This window comes from Corythoichthys intestinalis, chromosome 11 (genome assembly GCF_030265065.1).
Source record: "Corythoichthys intestinalis isolate RoL2023-P3 chromosome 11, ASM3026506v1, whole genome shotgun sequence".
NCBI classification, from domain to species: Eukaryota; Metazoa; Chordata; class Actinopteri; order Syngnathiformes; family Syngnathidae; genus Corythoichthys; species Corythoichthys intestinalis.
Window position 1 is genome coordinate 24,025,826 of NC_080405.1, and position 27,589 is coordinate 24,053,414.

At 38.8% G+C, this 27,589-nt stretch overlaps 1 protein-coding gene across 21 annotated transcripts in view; it reads right to left on the reverse strand.

Moving 5' to 3' along the window:
* The window catches only part of LOC130923821 (protocadherin gamma-C5-like), a 313,176-nt gene that overhangs the window by 128,158 nt on the left and 157,429 nt on the right, over positions 1-27,589 (reverse strand). The window contains exon 1 of one of the 21 annotated variants that reach the window (XM_057849846.1): positions 22,452-25,222. The exons of 17 other annotated variants lie outside the window; for them this stretch is intronic. In XM_057849846.1, the coding sequence (XP_057705829.1) occupies positions 22,452-24,866 (2,415 nt within the window). In that variant the 5' untranslated portion in view covers positions 24,867-25,222. Of the gene's footprint in view, positions 1-134; positions 4,406-12,463; positions 18,605-18,649; positions 22,425-22,451; positions 25,223-27,589 lie in introns of those variants that run through there. 3 more of the 21 variants (XM_057849839.1, XM_057849840.1, XM_057849858.1) reach the window with 3 other exon arrangements.

Below are 27,589 nucleotides of genomic sequence, written 5' to 3' on the forward strand. Positions count from 1 at the left end.
AAGCAATGTGGTTTGCCCTTGAAAATCCGGAATTGGTGTATGTAATATAAAGGAATTGATTTAAAAAAAAAAAAAAAAAAAAAAAAAAAATGAGACACAGACGGGGAAAACAGAATCAATATAATGAAACTAACCTCTAAAGGAGAATCAGGCTCATCCAGAATATTCTTTTCACTTTGTCTTATCGGCATGGTCCTTGTCAGGGTAGGGTCTATCACCAGCAAATTGTGACTAGCAGTTCTGTCCAATTTACAGTCACTTTTCCTGGAGTCAGTGGTCCTGCACACTTCATAATTGTACACGTGCGGGAGCGTCCCTGTCCCTAAAGTATCCGAATAACGTGGCGGATAATACGGAATGACGGGCAGGTTGGAGTGGTACAGGATGCGAGACTGTCTCCATCTGTACACTTTGACAGAAATGATAAGCAACAAGGAGGTGATGAAGAGGAAGGAGACCACAGCCAAAGCCAAGACCAAGTAAAAAGTCAGCTTGTCGTTGTATTCCTTGTCATGCAAGTTAAAGTCGGTGAACTCTAACAGCACTTCAGGGAAGCTGTCCGCCACTGCCACATTAACAATGACTGTGGCTGAGCGAGAGGGCTGCCCGCTGTCCTCCACGACAACAGTCAGTCTTTGTTTGACAGCATCTTTATCAGTCACTTGCCGGATAGTTCTTATTTCTCCATTGTGGAGGCCCACTTCAAACAGCGCCCTGTCTGTGGTCTTGTGCACTTTATACGATAGCCAGGCATTCTGTCCAGAGTCCACGTCTACAGCCACCACTTTAGTCACAAGGTAGCCCACGTCTGCCGAACGAGGGACCATTTCAGCCAGCACCGAGCTGCTTGTCTGGACAGGATAGAGGACCTGTGGCCCGTTGTCATTGGTGTCCTGAATCTTGATGGCCACACTCACATTGCTGCTCAGAGGAGGGGAGCCTCCATCCTGAGCTTTGACGTGGAAGTGGAACTCTTTGAGTTGCTCGTAGTCAAACGAGCGAACTGCATGAATGACTCCACTTTCAGCACTAACTGACACGTACGAGGAGACTGGCCCTCCGTTGACAGAGGAATCCTCCAGGATGTAAGAAACGCGAGCATTCTGGTTCCAGTCAGTGTCACTGGCTTTCACAGTGCATATAGAGACACCTGGTGAGTTGTTTTCTACAATTGAGGCAACATAAGAGCTTCTGTCAAAGACAGGCTTGTTGTCATTCACATCTGAAATGTGTAAATTGAGAGTGACACTGCTGGAGAGGGAGGGCACGCCCTCATCAGAACAAGTCACTGTGATATTATACTCGCCTGATTTCTCTCTGTCTAATTCGCCATCTGTTACTAGTGTATAGAATTTATCTTTTGAGATTTTCAAAACAAATGGAATATTTTCATTTATGAAACAATTCACGTTTCCATTTTCTCCTGAATCTAGATCTTCTGTATTGATCATTGTAACAGCCGTATTCATTTCAGCATCCTCTGATACCACATTTGATTTGGACATAATGTTAATTATTGGCTTGTTATCGTTTACATCTTCTATATCTACAATTACCTTACATGAATCTGTGAGACCGCCCTCATCACTTGCAAGTAAATGAAGTTGAAATTGTCTTGACTTTTCAAAATCTATGTTTCCAATTAACGAGACCTGACCTTTTTCTTTATCTACGACAAATATATTTCTAATGTTGTCACGAGTGTTGGTTATTGAATATGATATTTTAGAATTCGAATCACCATCTGCATCAGAAGCAGAAACAGTGCCCACAACTGTTCCTAGAGGTGAATTCTCTGCAACAGTGGTTTTGTATACGGGTTGTGTAAAAACAGGGGAATTATCATTCACATCTAAGACTGTAATAAGAATCAGGATTGTTCCTGACATCCGGGGCTCTCCACCATCTACGGCAGTTAACACAAGAGACATCTGCTCCTCTTTTTCTCGGTCTAAAGGCTTTTGTAAAACCATCTCCACATTTTTATTTCCATCTGCATTATTTTGCATCTTAAGAGCAAAATTATCTGTTGGTTTTAACTCATAATTTTGAAGGTTGTTAATTCCAACATCAAGATCTACCGCCCTTTCTAAAAGAAATTTTGCCCCTACGTTTGCAGACTCGCTTATTTTAAATTTCATCTCATTTTTTTCAAAGCTTGGCGCATTATCATTAATGTCTGTAATCTCCACAGTGACGCTGTAAAATTCCATTGGATTCTCTAAAATAATTTCTAAATGCAGCGCACAAAGCGCGTCGTGTGCGCAAAGAGCCTCTCTGTCGATCCTCTCCTTTACGAGGAGGATTCCTTTCTCCCGGTTGAGCTCAATATAGTCCTCATTGTTCCTGGAATAGATCTTTGCTTTTCCTGAAATTAATCGTCGTACTTCTAAACCTAAATCCTGTGCTATGTTGCCCACTAAAGATCCTCTGCTCATTTCCTCTCTTATGGAATAGCTGGCTTGGCAGTATACTGCATCGAGGGCGAAGAGAGAGACAAACATCAGTACTTGCCCATTCATTGTTCTGTCCAATTCTCCTCTCCGGAGCTTCACGCTGCTTGTATCCCAATGAAAAAATCTCTTTCCTGTCAAATATCAAAATTAATCCATTCCTAATCGAAGTACATAATAATTAGGTCAAAATGTGTTTTCTATTTGACAAACACGTCGAATGATCCGTGCTCCTCCCGTCTTGTTCTCTCTGTGTTCTGCCTCCGTACCACGGGAGCCTATATTCTCCAATCCTGCTCCCAATCATCAACCTTCTGGTCAACAGCGTCCCTATGAGTCCATTTTGCAACACTGCAGGATGGAACATATCAACTCTTATTTCCACAGTATTACAAACGCCAGAACAATACCGCACGCAACCCAGATAAAAATGAGTTAGTAAATCAATTGACGATGTGAAATTGAGAAATATTATTCTATGCTGCCACAACACAACATATTGTGGGTTCACAACTCTAATTCAGTCAGCAAACCAAATCCTCAGCGACAGTACACAAACATGCCTAACACATACTAGTCACACATTAACAGTTCACAAAGGCAGCATGGAATTAGTTCCATTTAACAACAACTCAGTGGTTTCTTATACTGTGTGTAATTTTAAGAAATAAGCAATAGTCCTTTTTATATTGATTATTGGAATTTCAACTACAAATTAGCCAAGTTCCTCTGAAACTCAAAGAAACATTTGCTATTTATTAAGCATTAATAGATTGGAGGACATTTAAAATATTTTGAAAATTCCCAAACATTATTATCTAATCACATATTCATACAAGTAAGGAACAAAGAATTTTAATCATTTTTTTAGACAATGGGATTACTTTGCAATGACAGTGATAATCATGTTTATTTGCAATTTTATTTTGCACAATGTTGGGGGTAATTGAATTAAAATGTCAAGTCCATACAAGTTGCCTTGAAACAACGTAAACTTTTTTTCGCCCAATCTTCCCTGTTGTGTAACAGTGTTTACTTTTAAGGATATGATACAGGGGAATGTTATTAGTTATCTTTCACATTAATCGTCAAGAGTTTAGACATTCTTAAAACATGTGATGGGGAGAGGATTGTCCTTCTTACATTTGCAGGTTTGTAGCTCAAGACACACTGACCATGGGCGACCGGATGGTTACACCATTGACTGGTTGCCAATCAGTCAAAGGTCACATAGACAAACATCCATAAACTCAAATCTACACAAGATCTTTAGTTATCCTAAGGAGGATTTGGAAAGTGCAGAAGGAACAATAAATAATTCATATATAGAGACAAAACTAAGATTTAGCCTACTGTCTGTGTAGATGTCATAAAAAACAAACATCACTATATGCAAAATTAAGATGTTTGAAATAAAATGTCAATTGCTTGATTGTATGAAACACAACCGAATATAAAGCTGACATGAGGTCATAGTTTAGCAGTCAACAGAGTGAAAAATGACGAAGCAAAGTTGACTTAAACAAATTTACCAGTCTAGAAAAGCATGAATCTAAAAGCCCTATACTTAAACTACATGAATGTTAATCAGTGAAAAAAATCAAAGTAAAATAAAAGAAAACCTCAACATTTTTACTTATACTTGTGCATAAAGGAGGTAATAGAATGACTGCCTTTGAGAAATTGCCACTAGACCTAAGCTGTTTCACAAATGAGCTAGTTTTAGAACAAGGCCTCAAACTACTCTCCTGGTCTTTTACGGCTACAACTAAATAATATGCTCTCCATGGTACTGAAACTCAACAATTGCATGTTCCTCAACGAGCAAACTCAAGTAAATGAAAAACTTGTGGGTTTGCCTTTACAACTACGTGAATGGTGAATGAAAAATTACGAAGGAATTGATCAAAACAATTCCAAAACCAAATCAGAGAATACAAAATCAAAATGTTAAAACTAACCTCTATGGGAGAATCAGGCTCATCCAGAATATTCTTTTCACTTTGTCTCATCGGCATGGTCCTCGTCAGGGTAGGGTCCATCACCAGCAAATTGTGACTAGCAGTTCTATCCAATTTACAGTCACTTTTCCTGGAGTCAGTGGTCCTGCACACTTCATAATTGTACACATGCGGGAGCGTTCCCGTCCCTAAAGTATCCGAATAACGTGGCGGATAATACGGAATGACGGGTAGGTTGGAGTGGTAAAGAATGCGAGACTGTCTCCATCTGTAAACTTTGACTGAAATGATAAGCAACAAGCAGGTGATGAAGAGGAACGAGACCACAGCCAAAGCCAAGACTAAGTAAAAAGTCAGCTTGTCGTTGTATTCCTTGTCATGCAAGTTAAAGTCCGTGAACTCTGACAGCACTTCAGGGAAGCTGTCCGCCACTGCCACATTAACAATGACTGTGGCTGAACGAGAGGGCTGCCCGTTGTCCTCCACGACAACAGTCAGTCTTTGTTTTACTGCATCTTTATCTGTCACTTGGCGGACAGTTCTCACTTCACCATTGTGGAGGCCCACTTCAAACAGCGCCCTGTCTGTGGCTCTCTGCACTTTATACGAGAGCCAGGCGTTCTGTCCAGAGTCCACATCCACAGCCACCACTTTAGTAACTAGATAGCCCACATCTGCCGAACGAGGCACCATTTCCGCCAGCACAGAGCCACTTGTCTGAACAGGGTAGAGGACCTGAGGGCCATTGTCGTTGGCGTCCTGGATCACGATTACCACACTCATGTTGCTGCTCAGAGGAGGGGAGCCTCCATCCTGAGCTCTGACCCGGAAGTGGAATTCTTTGAGTTGTTCGTAGTCAAAAGAACGAACTGCGTGGATGATTCCACTCTCTGCAGTAACGGACACGTATGAGGAGACTGGAACTCCGTTCACAGAGGAGTCCTCAAGGATATAAGAAACACGAGCGTTCTGGTTCCAATCAGCGTCACTGGCTTTTACTGTGCAGATAGATATCCCTGGTGTATTGTTTTCAACAATGTTAGCCTCATATGAGCTCCTCTCAAAGATAGGCGCATTGTCATTTACATCTGAGATGTGTAAAGTGAGAGTGACACTGCTGGAGAGAGAGGGCACACCTTCATCAGAACACAGCACTGTGATATTATACTGGCCGGACTTCTCTCTGTCTAATTCACTATCTGTTACTAAACTATAGAAATTATTTTTTGAGCTTTTCAAAATGAATGGTATATTTTCACTAATAAAGCATTCCACAATTCCATTTTCTCCTGAATCCAAATCTTCTATATTTATTACAGTAACAACAGTGTTTACTTTTACGTCCTCAGGTATTGTATTTGTTTTGGACATTATGTTTATTTCAGGTTTGTTGTCATTTATATCTTGGACATCTATAATCAATTTACAAGAATCTGTGAGACCCCCATCGTCACTTGCGAGTAAATTGATTTGAAAATGTTTTGACTTTTCAAAATCTATATTTCCAATTAATGAAACCTGACCATTTTCTTTATTTACAACAAATATATTTCTGACATTGTCTAGTGTATTTGTGATTGAATACGATATTTTAGAGTTTAAATCTCCATCTGCATCAGAGGCAGAAACAGTGGCCACATTTGTTCCTAAAGGTGAATTCTCAGTAACAGTAGCTTTGTATGTGGATTGTGTAAAAATGGGGGCATTATCATTAGCATCTAACACTGTAATAAGAATCAACATCGTTCCTGACATGCGCGGCTCTCCCCCATCTACAGCTGTTAACACAAGAGACATTTGCTCCTCCTTTTCTCGGTCTAAAGGCTTTTGTAAAACCATTTCCACATTTTTATTTCCATCTGCGTTATTTTGCAATTTTAGGGCAAAATGATCCGTTGGTTTTAATATATAATTTTGAAGGTCGTTAATTCCAACATCAAGATCTACTGCCCTTTCCAAAACAAATTTCGCTCCATTGGCTGCTGACTCACTTATTTTAAATTTCATCTCATTTTTTTCAAAGCTTGGCGCATTGTCATTAATGTCTGTTATCTGCACAGTGACACTGTAAAATTCGATTGGATTCTCCAAAATAATTTCTAAATGCAGCGCACAAAGCGCGTTGTGTGCGCAAAGAGCCTCTCTGTCGATCCTCTCTTTAACGAGGAGGACTCCTTTCTCTCGGTTCAACTCGATATATTCTTCATTGTTCCTGGAATAGATCTTAGCCTTACCAGAAACCAAACGCTGTATTTCTAAACCTAAATCTTTTGCTATATTGCCCACTAAAGATCCTCTGCTCATTTCCTCTGGTATAGAATAGCTGGCTTGGCCGTACACTGCGTCGAGGGCGATGAGAGAGACAAACATCAGTACTTGCCCATTCATTGTTCTGTCCAATTCTCCCCAGCGGAGCTCCACTCTACTTATATTCCAATAAAAATATACTCCACGCAGGTAAATGTCGACTATAATCCAGCCTTAATCGAAATTAATCATCATTAGGTAAAAAAAATAGTATAAATTTGACTTGATTGTCGAATTATCCGTTCTTCTCCCGTCGTGTTCTCTCTTCTGTTATGCCGACGTAACATGGCAGGCGCTGGCTCCAATCCTGCTGCCCCACTCATCCACTTTCTAGTCTACAGCGTCCCTAAGAGTCCATATTGCAGCACTGCAGGCTGGATCAAGACAGCTCTACTTCCAAAACACAACAAACATGACCAAATAGATAAGTTTTACATCCAGCGCAAGGCACAATACAACACCGTGATTTGTGTGTCACAATCAAAAAGTGATTGACAAGTTTTCACAAATCACTGAAATTTTACAGAATACTTCATATAACTATTCTTCCAAGCTCTGATTGACTGCTGGTATGACATAAGAACACAGATGTCCAATGTACACACTTTAAAACTTTAAATGGTAACTTTAAAGTTACCATTGTGTCACATATTGGATTTACGGATTACATATGAGTATAAAAGAGAGTGGATTTAAATCTGCAACGTTGGTAAAAGGTTATATTACTTCCATTAAGCCACTGTCACCCAATAAACTAGTGTTTTTACGAGTAATATTTTAAATTCAAGTAAGGAAATCAAAGTAAGGAAGCATGGAAAACTTTTATCCAAACTAATGGGATAATTTTAATGTAATTGAATGACAACCCTGCGTAGTAATAGCTTTATCATTGATGATGGGGGGGGAGGGGGGCTTAGATTCAAATATCAAATTCATATTGGTTCCTTTCAAACATATTGATAAGCAATATTTGTTGGACCAAGCTTTTTACAAGTTAATGACGTTTGCTTTTCTCTACAAAGAAAGAAAGAAAAAAATGGAAAAAATCTTCAATGTCCACAAAACAACAAAAACTCATCTACAACGTGAGTGACATTTTTCTTTGTCAACAAACGAAAGCAATGCCACTTTATATAGAATATGAGTCTTACGGCCCATTTGTTCATTGTTTCTGAACCATTCATTAGGTTTTGCTGGTATGTAGGAGACCTATCCCAGCAAAATGTCCATTACACCCTGGACTCTTCACCAATTAATAGCACACCACATAGACAAACAACCATCCACACTCACATTTAGACCAACAGGATAGCACAACTTTTAGTGAACCTAATAAGTTTTGAATGTAGGGGGAGACAAGACCAGTCAGAAAAAACCTGTTAAGAGATTTTCTAAGATTTGAATCCACTTCCCTGGCTAGGCAAATGTACTAACCACATGTCCAACTTGTGAAAAACACATGCAGTACTATAAATAAAATACATTCAAACAATTAGTATGACAGTGAAATTTGAATGAGTGTCAAATGTCACCAACATTTTTAAAACTTGTAAGCCACTTCAGAGTAATGCAAAAGAAGACACTGTGATATACGCGACTGACATACTGTAACACACTTGCTAAATTACTTGGTGAGAGATCCTCCTACTGTTGTTCCTTGTCTAATGGAGCACCATTTTAACTAAGCTTACAGTTTTTTGTTAGAATTTTTGATGCAGCTAGTAAGTGATGATGTTTTTTTTTTTTTTTTTTTCGCCATTTAAGAACAGCACCAAAACAGAGACATATAAGTGATTAAATTTTCTTTTAGAAGAGGCCCTTGGGAGCTACCACTTAAAATGATATGCTCTCCAAGGTGCTGAAGCTAAACTTCACTTTACTTCAGCTTCATGTTCTGTATGTATCACAATGAGCAAATCCAATCTGTGTAGAAATGTTACAACAAATCGCTCAACAAAATGAATAATTAAGACAAGACATTAAAATGTTGTTTAACTAACCTCTAAAGGTGAGTCAGGTTCATCCAGGATGTTTTTCTCTCTGTATACCTTCTGGATTGTCCCTGTAGAACTTGGGACCATACCCAGAACATTGTGACTTGCAGCCCTGTCCAATGTACAGTCAATTTTCCTTGAATCAGTGGTCCTGCACACCTCATAATTGTAGACATGAGGGAGAGTCCCTGTCCCCAAAGTATCTGAGTACCGTGGCGGATAATACGGAATGACAGGTAGGTTGGAGTGGTACAGGATGCGAGACTGTCTCCACCTGTACACTTTGACTGATATGATGAGTAGCAAGCAGGTAATGAAGAGGAAGGACACCACAGCCAAAGCCAAGACGAGGTAAAAGGTCAGCTTATCATTGTATTCTTTGTCGTGCATGCTAAAGTCAGTGAACTCTGACAGCACTTCAGGGAAGCTGTCTGCCACAGCCACATTAACAATGACTGTAGCTGAACGAGAGGGCTGCCCGTTGTCCTCCACTACAACAGTCAGTCTTTGTTTGACAGCATCTTTATCAGTCACTTGGCGGACGGTTCTTATTTCTCCATTGTGGAGGCCCACTTCAAACAACGCCCTGTCTGAAGCTTTGTGCACTTTGTATGAGAGCCAGGCGTTCTGTCCAGAGTCCACGTCCACAGCGACCACTTTGGTCACCAGATAGCCCACGTCTGCTGAACGTGGCACTATTTCGGCCAGGACCGAGCTGCCTGTCTGGACCGGGTAGAGCACCTGAGGTCCGTTGTCGTTGGCATCCTGGATCAGGATGGACACGCTTACATTGCTGCTCAGAGGAGGGGAGCCTCCATCCTGAGCGCGGACCACCAAGTCCAGTTGTTTCATTTGCTCGTAATCGAATGATCGAACTGCACTGAGAATGCCTGTTTCAGAATTTAAAGAAACAAATGTAGAAACTGGACTGCCATTTAACTGTTTGTCTTCTAAAAGATAAGATATTCTGGCATTTTGATACCAATCAGCATCTCGAGCAGTGACAGCAAATATGGAAACACCAGGAGAATTATTCTCTACGAGGTAAGCCGAGTAAATATTTTTATCAAACAATGGTGCATTGTCATTTACGTCTGATATTCTAAGATGCAACTTTGTTGTGCTAGAAAGAGCAGGCGTTCCTAAATCTGTGGCTGTAATAGTTATGTTATATTCAGAAACATATTCTCTATCAAAATGTTGATCTGAAATCAAATTGTAATAGTTTGTTAAAGACATTTCTAATTTAAAAGGATTTTTCCCATCAATAGAACATTTAATTTGTCCATTTCTGTCAGAATCTTCATCTTTTATGTTCAGTATTGCAATCGTTGTACCAGGAGGAGAATCCTCTGACAAAGGACTTGAAAATGACATAATGGAAATTATTGGAGCATTGTCATTTACATCAATAACATCAAATATAACTTTACTGGTTCCAGTCAGTCCACCTTGATCTTTTGCTTCCACCCTTACTTCATATTTTTTGCTTTTCTCATAATCTATTTGTCCAGCGACATAAATTGTGCCTGTGTGTTCATCAATATTAAATATATCTGCTGCACTTCCTTTCATTTTAGACAAACTGTAAGTGATGACTCCATTTGAACCACTGTCAGCATCTGTTGCATATACTGTAATTATACTGGTCCCTTTCACTGTGTTTTCCATAACATTAGCTTTATACACTGACTGGTTAAATATGGGTTCATTGTCATTTACATCTAATACATTTATATTTAGATTTATGGTACCAGATCTCTGTGGTGTTCCTCCATCAACTGCAATTAATTTTAAAGACAAATGGGGACGTGTCTCTCTGTCTAAAGGCTTTTGAAGCACCATTTCAACATATTTACTGCCATCTGGATTTGCATGCTGATTGAGTATAAAATTGTCGTTTGGTGACAGAATGTAATTCTGTAATGCGTTTTTCTCTACGTCTTGATCTTCTGCGCTCTGCAGAGGAAAGCGCCCACCTACTAAAGCCGATTCACTTATTTCAAATACGAGGGCTTTATCATTATTTGGAAATATCGGCGCATGATCATTTATATCCAAAACCTCAACAATTATTCTATGCAGTTCTAACGGGTTTTCTAAAATGATCTCAAAGCTGAAGCTACATGGCGTCACATCTCCACATAGCTGCTCTCGATCTATTCGGTCATTGACGACCAGAAGCCCTTTGTCTGCCCTCAGCTCCGTGTAGTGGATGTTTCCTCCCGTCACGATGCGGGCTCGTCCAGAAATAATTCTCTTTACGTCCAAACCCAGATCTTGAGCTATATTCCCAATCAACGAGCCTTTCTTCATTTCCTCTGGAATAGAATAGCGAATCTGACCACCTACCGTAGTTAAAAAAGGAAGCAAAAACATGAGCGTGCCAATTTTTCGTCGCCATCCATAAAACAACCTCCATGATGACACGCATGAGAAAGGGAGAGGTCCGCGTTTATCCATGACGAAAAAAATAACTATAGAGTGATATTCTAAATGTCCTGTAAATAATCTGTGTTCTGGTGGAAAATTCCACTTTTGTCAGTCAACACCAAGCACGCCGTTGTTCTTTCTCGTGCCCTCTCAGCCAACAAAAGACAAAAAAGTATCTCCCCGTCGATAAAGAGCACTGCATGACGACAGTATACAGAAATTCATATCCAGGCCAACAGCGTCTCTTAGAGTCGAAAATGTGTAAGAACGAGCACGGCTAAGCAGACTAGACATACAATATTGAAGTACAGTATAGTTTTCTATTGCATAAAATTATGAACAGACGCCGTAAAACCATGTCAATATAATTTTTTCTTCAATACAATATAATGGAAATTATAACTTTTGCTAGTGACAGCATAGAAAAACGGGATATGTTAACTGTTATACTATTTAAAATGTATGATAATAATTTAATTTACATGATTCCCCCCCCCCCCCAATATCATATAAATGGAAACTATTAGAATTATTATATATATATATATCAAAACACAGCATATTTATCAGCACGTTCATAAATGTTGATTTTTAAAGGTCTTCGCCGTAACAATGAATGACATTGGGTTTTCAGGGGTTCTTATTATCATTTCCAGCACCATGGACAGCGAAAGTGCAGCTCAAAATACGGAATGCTGAATTACAGAAATGTTAATCATTCAGTTATTGGTGAACATGGTGCATTTTATTATTCCATGTTAATATACTGAAAAGTTTTTGAATTTCTGTCTTCCTGATGAAAAAGGTTTAGAAGATTAAAGTAACACAAACACAACACAACACAAAAACCATTACCCTTTTCTTGCGACAGTTGTTTTGAAAATACTTTTTAACTCAAAAGGCTATTTTCACAATAGTGTATGCTGCTCATGATTTTGCTACTAAGAAAAAGGGCTTAACTAAATATCAGTTATTTTTACGTATTTTTACGTTATCAGTTATTTTTATTTTTACCACTTTTCCATTTTAATAATTTTCCTATAACATTGTAGTTGTTATCCTCCTTTTAACAGTTTTAAATGTCATGATTCAGTTTTATTCACAAGTTCCTTGATGAACAAACAATGAAAAAAAACACATACCTTTAAAATGTCAGTATTTTTGTAAATAAATTAAGTATGTTCGAAGCTTTGGTCAATAACTGCTCAATTTTACTTCTATCAAATTGCCATGTTCAAGTTTGTGTATTACTGTATTGTGAGTCATGTTAAGAAGGTGCAGGTTATACACACAGATGATTGAATATTTGACTTACCAAAGTTGACATCTGTGAAAAGTTTCCTGACATCTGCTTGTTCTGATGTGGTGGTTCTGCATCAGCTCCATCCACGCTGACTAAACTTTGACTCATGGCTTGCATATTTTTCATGTCACTTTTTCTGGAGTCAGTGGTCCTGCACACTTCGTAATTGTACACATGTGGGAGAGTCCCCGTCCTCAAAGTATCCGAGTACTGTGGCGGATAATATGGAATGACGGGCATGTTGGAGTGGTACAATATGCGAGACTGTCTCCACCTGTACACTTTGACTGATATGATAAGCAGCAAACAAGTGATGAAGAGGAAGGAGACCACCGCCAAAGCCAAGATTAAGTAAAAAGTCAGCTTGTCGTTGTACTCCTTGCCATGTATGCTAAAGTCAGTGAACTCCGACAGAACTTCAGGGAAGTTGTCTGCCACTGCCACATTAACAATGACTGTAGCGGAACGAGAAGGCTGCCCGTTGTCCTCAACTACAACACTCAGTCTTTGTTTGACAGCATCTTTATCAGTCACTTGGCGGGCAGTTCTTATTTCTCCATTGTGGAGGCCAACTTCAAAAAGCGCCCTGTCTGTGGCTTTCTGCACTTTATACGAAAGCCAAGCGTTCTGTCCAGAGTCCACATCCACAGCCACCACTTTAGTCACGAGATAGCCCACGTCTGCCGAACGAGGCACCATTTCGGCAAGCACTGACCCACCCACTTGGACCGGGTACAGGACTTGCGGGCCGTTATCGTTGGAGTCCTGGATCAGGATGGTCACGCTTACGTTGCTGCTCAGAGGAGGGGAGCCTCCGTCCTGAGCTCGGACGGTAAATATTACTTCTTTGATTTGCTCATAATCAAATGATCGAACTGCGCTAATAACTCCACTTTCTGCATTTACCGACACAAATTCACTAATTGGACTTCCTCCCATTTCACCCTGCTCCAACATATAAGAGACACGAGCGTTCTGATTTTCATCCGTATCTTTGGCACTCACTCTGAGCACAGAAACACCTGGAGAGTTGTTTTCTTCAATGTTTGCACGATAGAAGCTGGCGGGAAAGACGGGAGCATTGTCATTTACGTCTGCAATTTTCAAAATAAAAGTCTTTTTTGTGGAAAGGGAAGGAGAGCCGGAATCAGATGCAACAACTGTGATGTTATATTCTGACACACTTTCACGGTCTAAGACAGCATCAGTCATCAATGCAAAATAATTTCTCAAATTGGTTTTAATCCTAAATGGAGCGTGACCATTAATTACACAACTAACATGACCATTTTCACCAGAATCCAAGTCTTTTACATTAATGATACCAATAGTGGTACCAGCAGGGGAGTCCTCTGACACAGACATAGTGAAGGACATAACGTTAATAACTGGGACATTATCATTCAAATCCAGTACTTCTATTTCCACTTTGGTAGAATCTGTCAATGCACCTTGATCTTTGGCTTCAACCATGAACTCTATTGTTTTATATTTTTCATAATCAATCTGTTTTGCAACAGATATACATCCTGTTATTTCATCTATATGAAACAAATGTGTTATTCCTGCCTTCGATTTTGAAAACGAGTATGTTACATGAGCATTTGAGCCACTGTCTGCGTCACTAGCATTAACAGTCAAAACATGAGTGCCTTTTGGTGCATTTTCAGTCACTTTTGCTTTGTATGAAGTTTGATTAAAGACTGGAGCATTATCATTATTATCTTGAATGTCAATTTCAATATTTACTGTACCCGATTTTTGTGGATTTCCTCCATCCACAGCCACTAATTTTAACGAGAGTCGCGGCTGTTCCTCTCTGTCTAATGCTTTCTGAAGCACCATTTCTGTATATTTACTTCCTACAGGACTGACGTGTTGTTTTAAAACAAAATTATCACCAGGTGTCAAAATGTAGCTTTGTACACCGTTTGTACCCACATCAGCATCATATGCAGCATCCACAACAAAACGGGAGCCAAGAGCAGCAGACTCGCTTATTTCAAATTCTACATGTCTACTTTCAAATATGGGAGCGTTGTCATTGACGTCCAATACTTCGATGGTCACAGGATGCAATTCCATGGGATTTTCCAATAATATTTCAAAGGTGAAGCTGCACGGCGTCACGTCTCCACACAGCTGTTCTCGGTCTATCCTCTCATTGACAACCAGCAGCCCTTTGTCCGCTTTCAGCTCGGTGTACTGGACGTTTTCCCCCGTCACTATACGGGCCCGCCCAGATCGGAGTCTTTTTATATCCAAACCCAGATCTTGTGCCACATTTCCGACGAGCGAGCCTTTTTTCATCTCCTCGGGGATTGAGTAACGGATTTGTGCATCCGTTGCGTTTAGAAAAAAACACCACAAAGAAAAAAGGCAGGCCGCACGTCGCCATATTCCTCCTCGGTTTGGATTTAGATTAATGAACGCCATGAATAAAATGTAAAATAGTCCAGTGAAGTGGATCAATCGAAATTATAAGAATAAACCTGGCGCATCAAGACCCGATCGGCGTTAATAAAACAACAATGTTGTTCACGCGAAGCTCTCATTCCAAATGGCAGTGACAGAGAAAAAAAGCTGCGCTACATTGCACAGCACGGACACTCCATTTATCAGCTCATAGCGCCCCTTAGAGGAGAATATGTGAAATTTGTCCAGTGGATGACAATGTTCACCACTGGGAGAGACACAGCTTTAAAATGTGCCCTATTAAATAATAACCACATTGAAAATTAACCTGAATGACAAAAACAATATATTTCCCCCCGATCAAAGTATTTTTTTGGTGCTAAACTTATACCATTTGTATGAATGTAATGTGGACGTAAAGGTGATCAAATCATTGATGACCACTGATTTCTTCATATAGTTCGTGCAAAAAGAATGGCAGATGTCCTTAAGCACTATGGACAGAGATAAAGCTGGGGACAAAAGAAGCTCACTGCTTATTGTTTGGGACAAGCAAATACATTTTGAGTAAAAGTAAAATCAGAGGTGGGTAGTAACGCGTTACATGTACTCCGTTACATTTACTTGAGTAACTTTTTGAGAAAAATGTACCTCTAAGAGTAGTTTTACAAAGCTATACGTTATACGAGTATATTTGTGAAGGAAAAACGCTACTCTTACTCCGCTACTTTGGGTGACACAAGAGTTGTTACATTTTTCCTCTTTTGTTTACACATGTATTAGATTTATTATTTTTTTAGCCAGCGATGCTAAGAGTAGCTCTACCGATTTCACCAATTAGACATCACAACAACAATCACATGACTCCATTATACCAATGGAACACAAGTTTGCCATTCTATCTTTACGACAGCCTGTAAGCGCGGATTTAAACTCTCTCCCAGTTTTTATTTGACACCGATTGACCAAAGAAAACCGGAGATATGATCCTTTAAATTTCAAAACAATAATTATGAAGGAACTCTTGACTATTCAAACAGGGAACAATTTTCTCCACCAGAGGGCAATCATGCTCTTTGGACGAATAATGTTTCCTCGATGTATTTTTTTTTCTCTCGTCAGAATGTTTTTTTTTTTTTTTTTTCCGTATTTCTTTGGCTTAGTGTCTTCTTTTCACTATATACTTTTTACTTGTACTTGAGAATACATTTTTTGGACAACTACTTTTACTTTTACCTGAGTAAAATTATTTTGAAGTAATGCTGCGCTTACTTGAGTAAAATTTTGGCGACTCTACTCACCTTTGAATAAAATGTAATACAAGTATTGATTCCGGCCTATACTTAACAAAACAATAAATAATAATAATGATACATAATCAATTTCTGATATACAAAATATTCAATATGAATGCCACTAACTCTGGTAATGAGTGGTCTGAGCACTTTGCAACTGCATATTATTGGGACTTAAAAACACGTCTCAAAGAAGCACTAATGCATAATCACAACTACAGTCCTCTATTCTTAAAACAATGCAAATTAAAATGAAGGTGCTCGTTTTGAAATTGATGGAATTGTGGTATATGCACTTGTGTCCACCAAAGGCAAATACAGGCAAAAAACATTACCAAAGCTAAAAAGGTTGACTGAATAGTTGAGGAGAATACCATTGATCCAACTCAAGCTCAACTCAAGTTCAAGTGGACTTATCCTCAAATTGAAATCATAAAACATACACCGGAATTGTTTCGAGAGGCCCACATGCAAGATCAAATATTCAATATGATAAAAATTATTATACAAGAAAACCTCCTCAGACAGAAGTATGACAACAACAAATTTGGCCAAGGAAACAACAATTGGCTGAAGAAGAACCACACCAAAATGAATTCAGTTTCTTACTGTGTATCACCTGTATATGTATTTATAGATTAAGAAATATAACATGTTAGGATACCCGTAACTTTAAAAAATAATTAGAAATCCCACAACACAATTTGTGCATCAACCTGTTGTTTGCAGTATAACAGTGATTTTACACCCTTGAATAAGTACCACCTCAAAGGTAACAGAGCTTTGCAAGAAGAGATCAACAATACAGTAATATAGCGTGTCGGTGTTTATCAAAGCTATATTTATTATTGTTTCAACATTAAAATAGTTCTTAAATATGTTAAAGGGGGTTAACAGTATATATATGATTGAATTTTCAATTATATCAATAAATAATTGCACTTTTTCTTTTTATTCTTATCAGTGATACAAGTCTTCACTATACCTAAAACTTTAAGTAACTGAACCGAATTATTTTCAAAGTAATGTATTGTTCTTGAAAAGTAATAACTGTACAGTACTAGATTTTTAAAATCATGTATACAGACAGCTATAACGTAATTAAAACATGATTGATTGTGTGTCTTATTTTGAATATTGTACATTTTGTAGGGGTGTAACGGTACACAAAAATCTTGGTTCGGTACGTACCTCGGTTTTGAGGTCACTGTTCGGTTCATTTTCGGTACAGTAAGAAACCAAAATGCAAAATATAAATGTGCTAGTTGTTTATTACACACCTTTGTGCTTTCAACAACAGGAACATTAGCCTATACAAAGCTAGAATTCTGCTCAAAAAGTAGCGGGTATTTAAAGATAATTCAACAACAATTTGCCTTTCAGACCCCGCGTATTGGTCAGCTTTCTTTCTGAAAGGAAAAAAAAAAAAAAAAGAAGTCCTGTGCTAAAGAGAAAATCATTCCCAATGACAAAGATTTTAACATGTATTTTACAAATGAAATGCCTCAATGAATCTTTTTTTTTTCTTATGAAATGTTTTCAAAAGCTTTATTGGTGGATTTTCTCAAGTTACAGCGCCACACAGAAATTGATAAATTTAATTGTGTAAGCAGGATCTGTGTATCATTCTTATTATTCAATTGCAAGTGTTTTAGCTCATTTCAATTTATTTTATTCAAATGAGCTATTATTTATTTTATTATGTGTTTATATTTTACAAATGTGATGTAGTATTCATTTATATTGTTTATTTTATGTTGTATAACTTTAGTTCCCATGTGAATATTAGTTCCTACTTGTTTTGTTGTGGTAGGAGGGTTTTGTATTGAACACGGGGCCATGTTGGTTATTATTATAGCAGAGAAGACAGCAGTAAATCAACAAAGACAAGTCATATGTGCCCCGATTTACCACTCAAGAGATCTGATGGACTCATAAAGCCGCTTCTGGGACGCGTCTAACACGCGGCCGCACTGCGACTGGTGTGCATTGGCTGATTGACTTTAACGCCCGCGTTTCACTGCGTTCTCGCGGGGGCCACGTTGTCGCGCCGTTGACGTTTCTGAGTTATACTGTCATACCGTGTTGGTCCTCATTATAGTAGAGAAGACGGAGTAAATATAATCTACACAAAGAAACTGTAACCCGATCGACTCACAGCCTCCAAAAGTGAGCGTTATATTATGTCAGAAACTCGTTCGGTACGCCTCCGTTCTGAACCGAGCACCACGTACCGAAACGGTTCAATACATGTACCGTTACACCCTTAACAATTTGATTGTACTCAATTCAGTGATTCTTTGGGGTACCATTAGAGAGAGCCCAAGTACAACTGCGGTGGTACTCGTACCACACTTGGAAAATCACTGGTTCATTATAGACAGTAGTATTTTCACGCGCAGTGACGACTCATGCTAACTATGTACTTTATCCTACAATCAGTGCAATTTGGGAAAACAACATTTAAAATGGGAAATATTTCACTCACCAATGTTGACATCTGTGAGCAGTTTCCGGATATGAGCTTGCTTGCATTTGGTGCATCAGGTTCAACTCCATCCACACTCAGTAAACTTTGATTCATGCCTTGCATATTCTTCATATCACTTTTTCTGGAGTCAGTGGTCCTGCACACCTCATAGTTATACACGTGTGGGAGGGTCCCTGTCCCCAAAGTATCCGAGTAACGTGACGGATAATACGGAATGACGGGCAGGTTGGAGTGGTACAGTATGCGAGACCGTCTCCACCTGTACACTTTGACTGATATTATAAGCAGCAAGGTGACGATGAAGAGGAAGGAGACCACGGCCAAAGCCAAGACTAAGTAAAATGTCAGCTTGTCATTGTACTCTCTGTCGTGCATACTGAAGTCAGTGAATTCTGAGAGCACTTCAGGGAAGTTGTCCGCCACGGCCACGTTAACAATGACTGTAGTTGAACGAGAGGGCTGCCCGTTGTCTGCCACTACAACAGTCAGTCTTTGTTTGACAGCATCTTTATCAGTCACTTGGCGGACAGTTCTAATTTCTCCATTGTGGAGGCCCACTTCAAAAAGTGCCCGATCTGTGGCTTTGTGCACTTTGTATGACAGCCATGCATTCTGTCCAGAGTCCACGTCCACTGCCACCACTTTAGTCACCAGAAAGCCTACGTCTGCTGTACGAGGCACCATTTCAGCCAGCACTGACCCACCTGTTTGGACCGGATACAGGACCTGCGGGCCGTTGTCGTTGGAGTCCTGGATCAAAATGGTCACGCTCACGTTGGTGCTCAGAGGAGGGGAGCCTCCATCCTGAGCTCGGACAATAAATAAAACTTCTTTGATTTGCTCATAATCAAATGATCGAACTGCACTAATCACTCCACTTTCTGCATTTATGGACACAAATTCACTAATTGGACTTCCTCCGATTTCACCCTGCTCCAACATATAAGAGACACGAGCGTTCTGATTTTCATCCAGGTCTTTGGCACTCACTCTTAGCACAGAAACACCTGGAGAGTTGTTTTCTTCAACGTTTGCACGATAGAAGCTAACTGGAAAGACAGGAGCATTGTCATTCACGTCTGCAACTTTTAAATTAAAAGTCTTTTTAGTTGAGAGGGGAGGTGAACCTGCATCAGACGCAACAAGTGTGAAGTTATATTCTGAGACAGTTTCACGATCTAAGACAGCATCAGTCATCAATGCAAAATAATTTCTTACATTAGTTTTAATCCGAAATGGAACACGACCTTCTATTGCGCACTTTACGTTCCCATTTTCATTTGAATCTAAGTCTTTTACATTAATGATACCAATAGTGGTACCAGCTTGGGAATCTTCGGACACGGGACTAGTGAAGGACATAACGTTAATGACTGGGACATTATCGTTCACATCCAGTACTTCTATTTCCACTTTAGCGGACTCAGTCAGCCCACCTTGATCTTTAGCTTCAACCATGAACTCAATTGTTTTGTCCTTTTCGTAATCGATTTGCTTTGCTACAGATATCCATCCTGTTTTCTCGTCTATATGAAATAAATCTGCTATGCCTGCATTTAATTTTGAAAACGAATACAGTACAATTCCATATGAACCACTATCTGCATCAGTGGCATTTACAGAAAGAACATGGGTGCCTTTTGAGGCATTTTCTATTAATTTCACTTTATAAAAAGTTTGATTGAAGATTGGAGCATTATCATTTGCATCTTGAATACTAATCTCTATATTTACTGTACCTGATTTTTGTGGATTTCCACCATCCACAGCCACTAATTTTAAGGCGAGTCTCGGCTGTTCTTCTCTATCTAAGACTTTCTGGAGGACCATTTCTGCATATTTTTTGCCTCCCGGACTGACGTGCTGTTTCAAAACAAAATGATCACTCGGTGTCAATACGTAACTCTGCAGACCATTCGCATCCACGTCAGCGTCGTGCGCATTTTCCAAAACAAAACGGGAGCCAAGCGCAGCAGACTCACTTATTTCAAAATTTAAATGTCTATTTTCAAATGCAGGAGCATTGTCATTGACATCCAATACTTCGATGGTGACTGGGTGTAACTCCATAGGGTTTTCCAATAAAATCTCGAACGTAAAACTGCACGGAGTCACGTCTCCACAGAGCTGTTCTCTATCTATCCTCTCATGAACAACCAGCAGCCCTTTGTCCACCCTCAGCTCAGTGTACTGGACGTTTTCCCCCGTCACGATGCGGGCGCGCCCAAAACGGAGTCTTTTCAGATCCAAACCGAGATCTTGTGCCACATTCCCGACGAGCGACCCTTTTTTCATCTCCTCGGGGATTGAGTAACGGATTTGCGCATCCGTTGCATTTAGAAAAAAGCACCAAAAAACAAAGAGGCAGGCCGCACGTCGCCATTTCCCTCCTGGGCTTAGACAAATTTCTTTACAGCCCATGAATGAATGTAAGAAATATTCAAATATAGTTAGTCAGTCGAAAAAAGACCACATAGAAAAAAATCAGGCTCATCCAGATCCGAAAATCAGCGTTGTTCTAGCACAAATGTTACACGTTGCTCACACGAAGCTCTCTTATGCCAAATGGCAGTGACAGAGGAGGGAGCTGCGATGAATTTCACACACACAGAACACTTCCATTTATCAGGTAACAGCGCCCCTTAGAGGCCAATTTGTGGAAAATTTTCCGGTTGGCTAATACGTTCAGCAAGGGGAAAGAACTGTAAACATTTCACCTCTTATAAAAAAAAAAAAAAAAAAAAAAAAAAAAAAATCCTCAGTTAATATGATTCAAAATGACATAATAAAATAATAATAATAAACTGATTTATATCTAATTACAGCTATGTATTTGCCAAAATGACATCCAACAAAATTGCATGGGTGAAGTTGAAAAAGTAAATGAAATTCAAATAGAATCCCAGATAAAGATCGACTTGAATTATTTGGCGCGACCGCGTGTTGGAAGCTGTCCTTCAGGACCATGGACAGTGCCGAAGATTAAGGAGGAACCCATTTGCCCACTTTGGGACATATAGCTCCATTCTTATACTTATACTGTACAGTACTCACAACAAAACATTAATTAATGATAATGATATATCATGTGTTCGCATGATATACTGAATATTAACCATATATGCATCTCCAAAGCTTGTAATCAATGAGTGAACACTTTGAAACTGAATATTTTGGGGAATTAGATAAATGAGTCATGAAGAGGCACTTGACTATAAGCAACAACTACGTTCCACTCAAAACAATTTGAAATGAGAAGATAGCCTTTGTTGTTGACACTGATGTTCAAACTGATGGAAGTGAAGAATGCATTTAGGGCACGAAAGTGTTAGAAGATATAAGAACAAAACACTTCCAAAACCGAGAAAATAAAATATGCTCAATTTAAGTGCAGCTGGAATTACTTTCAAATTGAAACTCCACAAAAATAACCAACAATCCTTCTGTAGATTCATCCAAGATCTCATCGACTAACAATGAATGTGACGAAGGAAAAACGCATTCGGCTACAGAACCACGCACAAAACATCCATATTGATCCAAAATAAAAGTTAATGCATTTTTAATCTATCAAGATGAATAAAACGATCGACTGTCTGTATAGCTTATAATATAACATAATAAAATATAATAATAACTTCCTCTACGCTGACTTTTTGTTTTAAATCAAATTAATATTTATACAATATCACATTGTAGACGGAGTATTTGTGCAGTGAACGCTCATGCAAACCAAATGCCCCAACCTTGAAATCTGTACAGGTCATAACAAAGTTAAAAATGTGAAAATTTTACTCACCAATGTTGATATTTGTGAGCAATTTCCTGACATCTGCTTGATTACATGTGGTGTATCAGCATCACCTTCATCCACACTCACTAAACTTTGACTCATTGCTTGCATATTCTTCATGTCACTTTTCCTGGAGTCAGTGGTCCTGCACACCTCATAGTTGTACACGTGAGGGAGGGTCGCTGTCCCCAAAGTATCCGAGTACCGTGGCGGATAATAGGGAATGACAGGTAAGTTGGAGTGGTACAAGATGCGAGACTGTCTCCACCTGTATACTTTGACTGATATGATAAGCAGCAAGCAGGTGATGAAGAGAAAGGAGACCACAGCCAAAGCCAAGACTAAGTAAAAAGTCAGCTTGTCATTGTACTCCTTGTCGTGAATATTAAAGTCAGTGAACTCTGACAGCACTTCAGGGAAGCTGTCCGCTACTGCCACGTTAACAATAACTGTGGCTGAACGAGACGGCTGCCCGTTGTCCTCCACTAAAACAGTCAGTCGTTGTTTGACAGCATCTTTATCAGTCACTTGGCGGACAGTTCTTATTTCTCCATTGTGGAGGCCCACTTCAAATAGTGCCCGGTCAGTGGCTCTTTGCACTTTATACGAAAGCCAGGCATTCTGTCCAGAGTCCACGTCCACAGCCACCACTTTAGTCACTAGATATCCCACATCTGCTGAACGAGGCACCATTTCAGCAAGCACCGAACCACCTGTCTGCACGGGGTAGAGCACCTGAGGGCCGTTGTCATTGGCGTCCTGGATTAGAATGCTGACTGTGACCATGGAAGTCAGTGGAGGAGATCCGGAGTCACGGGCAGTGACATTAAAGTCAAAAGATTTGATTTGCTCATAATCAAATGATTTTACAGCGTTGATGATACCGCTCTCGGAATTTACCGAGACAAAAGAAGAAACAGCAACGCCGTTAACTTCTTTCTCCTCCAGGAAGTAAGAAAGTCGAGCATTCTGAGCCCAATCTTCATCGATAGCACTGACAGTAAAGACGGAAAAACCGGGAGAGTTATTCTCTTGTATGGTCGTACTGTATTCTGACTGATGGAATTTGGGCGGGTTGTCATTCACATCAGATATTTTAACATTGATTTTTTTGCTACTAGACAGAGGTGGAGAGCCTTGGTCTTGGACTGTTATAGTAATATTATATTCAGGAACACTTTCTCGGTCTAAAATGTTTTCAGTCACTATGGTGTAGTAACCTGTTAATGAAGACTCAATTTTAAAAGGGGCATCAGAGTCAATGGAGCACTTCACAACACCGTTGCCCTCAGAGTCTTCATCATTCACATTAAAAACAGCAACAGTTGTACCTAGGAGAGAATCCTCGGGGATGGTCTGAGAAAATGACAGTAGCTTAATTGTAGGGACATTGTCATTCTCATCAATTAAATTAACAATAACTTTACAAGTATCTGTAAAACCTCCATGATCACTAGCCTGGACGTTTAATTCGTAGCTCTTTGATTTTTCAAAATCTAATTTTCCACCAGTTTTAATCTCTCCCGTTTTAGCATTTATATCAAAAAGATGCTTTTCCTCTTTGGTAATATGAGGAGTCGAATACAAGATGTCACCATAGAGGCTTGCATCTGCATCTTTTGCACTAACAGTTGTGATTAATGTTCCCACCGGTGAATTTTCAAGCACATCTACCTTATAAACAGGTTGACTGCACACTGGTGCATTATCGTTTGCATCCAGTACAGTTATTTGAATTTTCACTGTCCCTGATCTATGTGGCTCACCACCATCTGAAGCAATTAACATGAGTGTGTGTGTCTCTTCTTTCTCTCGATCCAAAGGCTCCTTTAAAACCATTTCGATCACTTTTCGTCCATTTGGTTGATTTCTTATTTCCAATTTAAAATGATCTGATGGTTTAAGGGCATATTTTTGAATATCATTAGTAGCAACATCAGGGTCAGCTGCATTTGCTAGCGAAAAACGAGTGCCCATGGCAGCGTTTTCTATTATTTTCACACTTATTTCAGGCTGTGGAAAAGATGGACTGTTGTCATTAATGTCCAGGACCTCCACTGTTACATGATAAAGCTGGATTGGATTTTCTAAAATGATGTCAAAACTTAAACTGCAGGGCGTCGTCTTTCCACAAAGCTCCTCTCGGTCGATGCGCTCTTTAATGACAAGTGCGCCTTTGTCCTGTTTTAATTCAACATATTGTCGATCTTCTTTTGTTATAATACGAGCTTTACCTGCCACGAGTCTGGCCACATCCAAACCCAATACTCTTGCAATATTTCCGACAAAAGAGCCTTCCGCCTGCTCCTCCGGTATGGAATAGCGAGCCTGTCCAGCCACGAAGCGCAGCTTCCAGAGACAAAGAATGACAAACAGTGTGCGCCATCGGCCTCTCAAAGCACGTAAACTCATAAAATCCATCCTGAATAAATAAAATATCGTGGTAATTCCTTTGAAATAAAACCAGGAGTTCCTCAACGCCAAAATTCAAACCGAAAATTATAATCCACCCGAATGGTCTCCTAAAATGGCAAACAGAGCGTCCTGTTTTTCCATAAGGAAGCTCTAAAATGAATCCAAGAGGAGGACCACAGCACGGACTAGCTCACTTTAATTCAAAGATGTATCACGAGCGGCGCCAAGAGCATTTTAAGAGTAATACAACTCCAAATTATTCGTCCTTCAACATCAATGCAATATATTTTTTTAAATCTGGATTTACATCTAATATTAAAAAGTAAATTTCCCGAACACATTAATTACAAAAAATATTAATATTGGAATGGTTACTCTTTTGTTTACAATATTACAACATTATAATTAAGTTCAATGATGATTTTGAATATTAAACAGGTCAAATGATGAGCTAAAAAAACACCTAATATTTTTATCGAAAGCTATTATACAAACTTTACATTTCGACAACAAAGTATTTTTGATACATACGTACAGTATGTCTCGCATTTACGCTTGTAGCAATGTTTATTAATTATTTCAAAACATAACCAAAGTTTGAATGTCAGTCATCATTATGCGAGTAAGTGATTCGTATAATACAGTCGCAACAAGGCAATTGGTTGTTTCAATAATCAAATAAATCATTTCAATAAATTCTGAAAGAAAAAGCATTCAAGATTTAGTAATACAGCTTGTAACAGTTGTGTTTTTATACTGCCCATCGTTGGCTGCGATCGGCTCCAGCACCCCAGCGGCATTTGAAGATAAGCCATGCTGAAGATAAATGAATATACAGGGTGATTAAAAAAAGAAAGTGCCAAAACCATTGCGGTATATTAAAAAGAAGAAGAAAAAAAAACTATTAATAACTAGCTATAAGTATTGTATATAACTTCAAGTTCTCATTTCATGCTTTACAAGTGCTCAATGTGACCACCACCAACGGCACGGACAACATCATACCGATATTTTAATTTGTTAAAATTATTATTATTATTATTATTATTATTATTATTATTTTTAATTCGTATTCCATTTTTGATTAATTAATGTAAATTGATTAATTGATGATTAATTAATAATTCAGTCTATATCAATGATTTTAAAATGAATAAATGCGTGATTATTCTGGCACATTCTTTTTAAATGACCCTATATATTGCTTGAGTTCATTTAACATTTTTTATTTATTTTTTTATTTTGAAGGGCGTGTATTGTAGCCACAAGGATTTCAGTGTCATGGACAAAATTATGGATCATCCATATGAAAAAAACAAGAAACTGATTGGTAAAGTTAAATAATTTCGATTTTGGTTGCGCAAATATTTACATGCTCATAAAGTCTATATTTCATTATTTTGTTGAGGATTAGTTGACTGGTTATGAATCATAATCATTGTGTGTCAATATGAAGCTTAAATGAGGACAAAAATATTATGATCTGAAAAAAAAAAGAATGAAAAAAAGAATATTGAAAGCGAAAGATTCAGGTTTATTCATGAATCTGGCAAAACATAACACATTTTCTTTTCAGTTAAAAAGTTGATATTTTCAACTTCACAAGTTTTTGGACTTTTTGGCATCCACCAGTGATGTTCCCATCATGAAAAGTGGACACTTCAAGTAATGCTGCACAAAATGGGGGCGGGGTGAGTTTTGCAAGTAATTCTTCACAGCTTGCATGCACGTATAGCTCAAGCATGCTGACCTAAAGCTTGCCTAATTCGCAGACACACAAAAATGTCTTTCTGGGTGACCCTATGTCTCAAAAGCTAAAGAGTTACTGCTATTTAGCCTAATTTGAACTGCATCTTATCGGCGACATTTCTTGCATGTGTGCCTGCACCTGCAGGTTGCCCAGACGAGTCGGACGCCATGGTAACGTTTCAAACCGCTGCCTTCGCTTGGCTTGGATTTCGTCAAGCTGACATATTTTTCATTTCATATCAAAACTAAGCAGAATGACTTGAAAACACCCTTTCTTAGTATTTCTTTATTTAAAGATATCAAGAAAATAAACGTGAGAGAGTGGGGGTCATTATCTATCTAAGTGGCCAGGTTTCCTGAAGGTAACATTTGGGGGCCGGCCCTCTCCCTCCCCCACGCCAAAACAAGGACAAAGGTTTGAAAGACAAAGGGAAAAAAAGATCTTAAAGTCAGAAATATTTGAAAGGGGAAAAAAAGATTATGAAAGTGAAAAATAAGATTGGAATGTTTAAAAAAAAATCTTAAGTTGAAAAAAAGAACTGAAACCGATAGGTAATATTTGGAGATGAAAATTTCAACTTTATTACTGAAAAAAGTGTGATTTTACGTAAAAAAAAAATCCGTAAAAAAATCCTGAAACTTTAAAGTAACACTAAGTAACTTTTCAATCTTTGTAAAATATTTTAATAACATTTGTTATATGTCGACTGACAACTAGTTGAATGACACCTCTCTTATATCTTGAGAGTGGTCTGTATCGTTTTCACCGACTCTAACTTTGAAGAGGGTGGCAGAAACCCTGCCACACAAAAAAACTACAAATGTACACACTGCTTTATGGCATATGTCACTTCCCCTTTCCCCATTCATTATAAAGACGGTAAATGCGAACGCTTTCGTGCTTATTTTGCAAAGATGGGAGAACAACAAAAGGAGGAGGGGAAAAAAAGGGGTGGCCACCAGGGGTAAAAGGATACTCA